At 38.2% G+C, this 7,673-nt stretch overlaps 1 protein-coding gene across 1 annotated transcript; it reads left to right on the top strand.

Moving 5' to 3' along the window:
• The first annotated feature begins 607 nt into the window (after positions 1-607).
• On the top strand, positions 608-5,656 carry LOC132276151 (glycine--tRNA ligase, mitochondrial 1-like). Its single transcript, XM_059777437.1, has 9 exons — positions 608-1,143; positions 1,592-1,974; positions 2,202-2,319; positions 2,646-2,840; positions 2,964-3,188; positions 3,513-3,572; positions 3,660-3,740; positions 4,198-4,603; positions 5,225-5,656. The coding sequence occupies exons 1-9, from the start codon at positions 658-660 to the stop codon at positions 5,455-5,457; spliced, it is 2,187 nt and encodes a 728-aa protein (XP_059633420.1). The 5' UTR covers positions 608-657; the 3' UTR covers positions 5,458-5,656.
• The last annotated feature ends 2,017 nt before the right edge of the window (positions 5,657-7,673 follow it).

Genomic DNA, 7,673 nt, shown 5'->3' with positions numbered 1-7,673 from the left:
GTGGAAAGCCTGAGAATCGCACAACATAAATGAAATTATGTATCCCAACAAAATAAAAAAATAACATACACATAACATAATTCAGATAACATAATAAACAAAAATAAAAGTTTAATACAACCAAATCACGAGAAGTTCTAAATTCTAACTTCTATCATAATCAAAACAAAAGTAAATTTAATGCCAAGTTTACATCACAAATTAGGATTGTAAGAGATGGGTAATAGGGTAAGCCGCTAAAATAAGTTATTAATATTATATATATATATATATATATATATATATATATATATTAAATATAGTTATAGGCTTAGCGGGACGGGATGGGACGGGGCCTTTAGGATATATATACTGAATCTTTACCCGTCCCATGACCCGCGATGGGTATAAAATTTATATCCATACATGCCCCCAACGATATAAAAAGTGATCTCATATCTTTTATTAACTGCGCCTGTAAAAATTGACATCCCTGATCACCTCAAATTCGATGACTATGAGTCTATGACTGTTGTATTTATGCTCAACTGGGCCAACTGGCCGACGAGCTTGAATTCGACGCGCTCAAACAAGCTTTTGTTTTGATAGGTGTCCCACCACCAAAACAGTCCCTAAAACCCTTGTGGCGGACACACAATACGAGTGGGTTGGGCTCGCATGCGTTCCTTATTCGCTCTTATTTCGTCGTCAATTTCGATTCGTCGCCGTTGCGTAATCTCTCCACTCATCACCCCTCGTCGCCGTTACTCACTCTCTTCATACATCACCGGCCGACCCATGGACGCCACCGCCGAACAACCACTCCGCACAACTCTCGCCGACAAAATCGCGCGCATCGAAACCCAAGGCAACTCCGTCCGTCAATTGAAGGCCTCCGGCGCGGCCAAGCCGGAAATTGCCGCCGCCGTCGATGCCCTAAACGCACTCAAACTCGAGAAGGCTTCAATCGAGAGCCAGCTCCAAGCCGCCATTTCCGGCAACGTCGTCAACAGGGATGCTTTCCGTCAGGCCGTCGTCAACACTCTTGAACGCCGTTTGTTCTACATTCCTTCCTTCAAGATATATCGTGGCGTCGCTGGTCTTTACGATTACGGCCCACCGGGTTGCGCCGTCAAGTCTAACGTTCTCGCTTTCTGGCGCCAGGTTAGCTCCTCTTGCATAGCTTTCTGGTAGTCTCTCTCACACACACCTCTGTATTGTATACACATTTACATATGTATGTGTAACTATACACTTTAAATGTTGTCCATTCATAACAATTTGATACATATGCACACTTTATATGTATGTATAATTATACACTTTTATTGAATTTATGCATTGATTGTCAATTTATCACAATTTGATACTGCACATGTAAATTGTGAAATGGGTATTTATAAAAAAAGAATTCAAAGAGAATAATCTGATTTGATACATAATGCAGTGTGATACAAGTATTGATAGCTATAGGTTTAGACAGAGAGGAAGAGGTGAATCTTTTGCTATTGGAATCTCACGGAATAAGATTTTTTCTTTGTGCTGAATTGGTAAAATTTATCAAGTTCATAGCTCTTCGATTTTGATATTTTATTTGTGGTTGTTGGTATAGCATTTTGTTTTGGAGGAGAACATGTTGGAAGTCGATTGCCCCTGTGTCACGCCCGAGATTGTTCTGAAGGCGTCGGGTCATGTTGAAAAATTTACTGACCTTATGGTGAAGGACGAGAAGACCGGGATGTGCTACCGAGCAGATCACTTGCTCAAGGATTTTTGCAAGGAGAAGCTTGAAAAGGACCTAACTATGACTGCAGAGAAAGCTGCAGAATTTAAACATGTTCTTGCGGTTTTGGATGATCTCTCTCCCGAACAACTTGGTGCAAAGATCAAGGAGTATGGTATAACGGCTCCAGACACTAAGAATCCTCTTTCGGATCCTTACCCATTCAATCTGATGTTTCAGACATCAATTGGTCCATCTGGCTTGAGCACTGGGTAAGTATTCTATCTATTAATCTATTGCCATTTTTATAAACTAATTATCTTTTTCAATATTCATGTAATTGATTTTAAACATAACTAATTAGCTTTGAGAATTGTTTTGATTGAAGCTTAACGTGCCTGTTGTTAGCCTGTCAGAATGTCATATTAAGCATTATATTCTTACATTGCGCAGTTTGATATGCATATACAGCTAAAATCTTTCATTTGACATAATGTAGGTATATGCGGCCTGAAACAGCACAAGGCATATTTGTAAATTTTAAGGACTTATATTATTATAATGGGAACAAGCTCCCTTTCGCTGCAGCTCAAATTGGTCAGGCCTTTAGAAATGAGGTCCTTAGCTATCTCTTGCACTTAAATCTTTGTGAATATGTGATTTTGTGTGAATGCACTCGTGTTTGGCCAAGTGCTTGACTTATATGAAGATTGTTATATTGTTTAGCAGTGAGGTATCCTTTCTGACATGCCCTTCATGTGTTGTCAACTTCTTAACATGCATAACAATGTTGAGAATTGATTTTACTGGTTTCAATTACTCCACGAATTAGACCAAATACCTTATATGATCAAAATGTTTGCACGTACACTCACAATGTGCCTCTGGGAGGTAGGAAAGGAGGATGCTTCTAAATCTGACAATTAATTCTTCATATGTTTAGATATCTCCTCGACAAGGACTTCTAAGAGTCCGGGAGTTCACATTGGCGGAGATTGAGCACTTTGTTGATCCTGAAGATAAATCTCATCCAAAATATTCTGAAGTTTCAAACTTGGAATTTCTTATGTTTCCAAGGGAAGAACAAATGTCTGGGCAATCGGCAAAGAGATTTCCTCTTGGTGAAGCGGTTTCCAGGGTTGGTTGATTTGTGTAAATTTATTTTGTTTGTTTCTCTCTCTGTTTCTCTCCCTCCCTTCTATGTGTATTTGTTTGTGTGTGCATATATATCAGATTATTTTTTTGATTCAATGTTATCCAGGGGATCGTCAACAATGAAACACTCGCATACTTCATTGGCAGAGTATATCTCTTTCTAACGCGCCTCGGAATAGACAAAGAAAAATTACGTTTCAGGCAGCACCTTCCAAATGAAATGGCCCACTATGCCGCTGACTGTTGGGATGCTGAAATCGAATGTTCTTATGGTTGGATTGAGTGTGTCGGAATCGCTGATAGATCTGCATATGACTTGCGTGCTCACACGGTTAGAGTTTATTGATTTATTTATTGGATTTAGGACATTGTTATGGATGGTCAGCTGTGTTTTGATTGTCATTGCCCATGTCTTCATGGGTCTACAGCATGCCAAGGTAGATTTTTTAAAATGAGCATCATTATCCTGGCAATCATCAATTTTAAAGGAAAAATTCAGCCCAAGTGTTTTGATATTGTGAAAGAAAATTTTGTACAGTTATTTAGGAGTAACTTGGGAACCTTTTTAGGTCACAGCAAAAATGCATTTGCCTTGACATCAAGATATGAATGTCATTACACTGCACCCTGACAAGTTGGTGTTGTTGTATAACAGGAAAAAAGTGGTGTCTCCCTCGTAGCTCAGGAAAAATTCTCAGAACCCAGAGAGGTGGAGGTAAATCGTCACGCCTTCATATCTTTCATTGTTAGACTGTTAGTTGTAAATATTAGTGCTTGACTAACTGTCAGTGTATAATATCAGAAACTGATTATAGCTACGGTGAAGAAGGAGCTGGGTCTCGCATTCAAGGGGAACCAAAAGATGGTAGTTGAAGCTTTGGAGGTAATAATGGAATAAAGATTGCTGAGACAAAATTCCTTCCCTCTCTCTCCCTCTCTAACCAAAGAATAGAAAAAAGTTGAAAAGAGAAAGTTCTTTTAAGATGGTCAATGACTATATCAATAATGATTTGTGATTAAACTTTTGTATTCCTAGAAAGAATTGGTGAAGAAAGAAAAAGAAAAGAAGAAAAGTAGTAGCGTTTTGTCATTTCTGATTGATGGGAGAAAAAGAAGAATTTAGTGGGTAATAATAACTTCACCATTTGTGAAGAGGTTGAGATACTCTAAAATAAAAGAATTTTATTCACCTTCTTACCTCAGGTCTCTCTACCATGGATTTTCTGTAGTTTCTTACCCCAACAATCAACCGGAAGTGTTCTCTTAGCAATCTGTTCGATCACTCATCCTAAAGCCTAGTAGAGTCTTACCTGGTCTTTTTTTTTTTTTTTTTTAAATAGGCCATGGATGAGAATGAAGCTATGAATATGAAGGCTACTTTGGAATCCAATGGAGAAGCAGAGTTCCATGTCTGCACCCTTGGGAAAGCAGTCACCATCAAGAAAAACATGGTCACAATTTCGAAGGAGAAAAAGAAAGAACACCAGAGAGTTTTCACACCTTCAGTGATTGAGCCTTCTTTTGGCATTGGACGGATAATATATTGTCTTTTTGAGCATTCTTTCTACACGAGGCCAAGTAAAGCTGGAGATGAGCAGCTAAATGTGTTCCGTTTCCCACCTCTTGTGGCGCCTATCAAATGCACCGTCTTCCCATTGGTACAAAATCAACAATATGAGGAAGTTGCCAAACTTATCTCCAAGTCACTGACTGCAACTGGAATATCACATAAGATCGACATTACAGGTTAGCAGCACAAACGGTGTAATATTTAAAATTTTGTGGTGCATCATCTGCTTGTATTTAACATGCATTGCTGCCTCTACGGCCCACGGCTTGTGGAGATTTACAAATGGTTGCGAATATTTTGATTTGCGTGCACTAATTACCCAAATTTAAGAATTTTTTAAAAATTTTTTTTTTACTTTTCTGGGTTTTTTTTTTCTTTCTTTATTTAATTTCTGTGTGATATTTAAGTACTCTTCATTTATATAAGAGTTGTTAATATTAACAAATTACAAGTTACTCCAAACAACTATCATCCTAGCTTTAATTAGAATCCCTTTATCAGATTTTTTACATCTTAGTCCAGTGGCCAAACTATTCACTTATGTTTACCCCATAGGAGGACATAATCTTTCAGGAATTAGTATGACGTAGTTTTCTTCGTTCTTGAAATAAGTCTACAGAGATTTTAAACTAGCATGGATATAGGTGCATGATTCATATACATTCTTGGGTGGAGATAAGTTATTTGCACTCCTCTATGCATGTTAATTGCTTATACGTTTACATGTATGATTTTCAGTTACCTCAATATCCTCTATGCATGTTAATTGTTTATATGTTTACGTGTATGATTTTCAGGTACCTCAATAGGGAAACGATATGCAAGAACAGATGAACTTGGTGTACCGTTTGCCATTACCGTGGATTCAACATCATCCGTAACAATCCGGGAGAGGGACAGTAAGGATCAAATTCGCGTGGGTGTGGAAAAGGTTGCATCAGTTGTGAAGGAGGTGACTGAAGGACAGAGTACATGGGCAGATGTTTTGAACTTATACCCAGCTCATTCATCAGCATCTGCAGATGAATAAATGAGTGACTTTGGGTAATCAAGACACTGAATCAGGGGCTAAAATATGCTTTATTTAAAATAAATATATATACAAAAAAAAAGAAAGTGGACATACAATTTTTGAAATTTCTGTTTTCTGACACCAAGCAGCAGACCAACTCATTTTCGTATGCAAGGACACTTTATTTTTTTCTTATATGGAAGTTATTGTTTTTCAATGTGCCGGTTAGAAATTCATCAGAGTCAGAATTTAGCAGCTTGATGTCCTCCTGTCAATTTTTTTTTTTTTTTAACTTCTTATATTCGTTGCTAGTTTTAGTTGGTTACTGTCTCACTAGGTGAGAAACAATACTCGCTCAAAAAGTACCGTTGTGTGAAATTAGAAATTTTCTCTACGGCTAGCCAGTTTTTATTTATTTATTTTTAAATCTTTTTTCAGAAGGAAGATTTTACATAGAAAATTGATTAAGCAGTCCCTTAGGCTATGTAATATTGGCTGTTATTTGTCCGAGTATGAATAAGATTGCGAGTCTAGAGCGTGTATGAATTAGATTGTGAGTTTAGAGCGTGTAACAGTATGAATACTTTTTAGTTGTAGAATTTTTGGCTTTTTATTATTATTGTTTTTTCAACACCAAGAAGCAAACTAGATTAAGTCGAAGAAAAGTTACAGTCACACACTGAGAAGAACATCTAGCCAAGGAGCAAAATCATCACACTCAGCTAACAGAACCTTCTTGCTCAACATATGAGCTACAAATTTTTATCCACGAAGAAACTAAGCAGGGAAGAACCTACACACAATTTTAAGAGAGATGAAACATCATTGAAAACAGCAACGCTTCAATAGATGCCTTCCACCGTTCCACGACAACATCTTTGTAACCACAGTTTCTGAGAAGGAGCAAAGACTCGAAAAGAATAAGGGTATTCTGCAAGAGGAGTGCAACTAACATTCTCCACGAAAATTGAAGCAAGTTTGGTTGGATGCCCAGATGGTCTTGTTGCAAGTAGAGGTTAAGAAATATATAAAAATGGAAAATGATATTTATGCCGACAAATTTCACCGATTAGCTAGGCAGAATCCTAGGTGGCAGTCCAGCTCGCAAAAAATTTTGCTTGCGTTCAATTCATCTTCCTGTCTCTCCACTCTCTATCTAACCTCTCAGGCCAGGCAACGTCGCATGGGTCTTATTTCCCCCCTTCTCTCCTCTTTTTCTCTCTCTCCAGCTTCATCTGTGTATGCAGGTGCAAGCAACGGTGGCCGTCATTGGGTGGTGTTGGTGAGAAAAACGGTGGCTAGAATGCCAGATTTGAGCTCAGGGCGTCAAAGATCAATCGATGGTGGTGTCGGCAACGGAACTCCGACCAATTGATTGTGGTGTCGGCGCCAGAGGCTTGTTCGGTGACGGAATCCTATCCTTTGAGTGAAAATCGGATCTCTCTCTTCCGATTTTCACCCAAAAGATCTCTCTTCCAAAGTGTTAATTTCGCGGTGGTTGGAGCACGCGTCGACGCCAACGAGAAGTAAGGACTGATCGGCGGTAATCAGCGAAGAGATCGGTTGTTGTTGCCGGTGTGTTGAATAACGGAGAAACACTAAATTCGCTTTCACCGTTTCATTGAAAACTAGCCACGGATATGGAATTTTAAATTCTTGTGCATCTACAGAATTCTGGGAGGAAAAAGAAAAGAAAATTGCAAATCCATAAATAAAATATAACTCTTAAGATCTCAATTTCATGCTGTGTCAAAAAGTAAGAAATTTATACAAAAATTATTCATGAAAAACTGCAGCAATAAAAGATGGAACTTACCGATTCTCGACTCCAAGCAGTCCTTCGTCGTGGTAGGTTGTTGCAGCTGGGGTCAAGCTTGTCGCCGTGTGTTTTGGTCGCCGTAGTCGTTGTTTTCGTTGTTGGTTGGAGCTTTGCCCGTTTGTTTTCGCCGGCGTAGGATGATGTCAACGTCCTAAAGTCAAACTTAGGATTAATTTTTTTTTGCCACCTGGACGCCACATGGATCCTGCCTAGTTAATCCGTTAGATGTTTATGCCTAAGTATGACGACTCTATAAAAGTTAGTCTATTTATGAAATATATTTATATATCGACAATACTCAAGATCCTCTTTAATAAGGATGCACACCATCCTGTCTATTAATTTAGACTAATAATATATGCATACGTTATATTTTAATTACTAAATTAGAGATGATGATTAATTCATTATTTCT

This window comes from Cornus florida, unplaced genomic scaffold (assembly GCF_030987335.1).
Source record: "Cornus florida cultivar Cherokee Brave unplaced genomic scaffold, ASM3098733v1 CherokeeBrave_3.0.0_Hap2_Chr10, whole genome shotgun sequence".
Classification (NCBI taxonomy): Eukaryota; Viridiplantae; Streptophyta; class Magnoliopsida; order Cornales; family Cornaceae; genus Cornus; species Cornus florida.
Note: the sequence above shows the minus strand (reverse complement) of the source record. Positions and strands in the feature narration are given on the sequence as shown.

Coding starts and splice junctions, on each gene's coding strand:
- LOC132276151 (XM_059777437.1), top strand. CDS start 658: ATGCGTTCCTTATTCGCTCTTATTTCGTCGTCAATTTCGATTCGTCGC. Junction 2,841..2,963: donor TTGGTGAAGCGGTTTCCAGG/GTTGGTTGATTT, acceptor AATGTTATCCAG/GGGATCGTCAACAATGAAAC. Junction 3,741..4,197: donor TGGTAGTTGAAGCTTTGGAG/GTAATAATGGAA, acceptor TTTTTTAAATAG/GCCATGGATGAGAATGAAGC.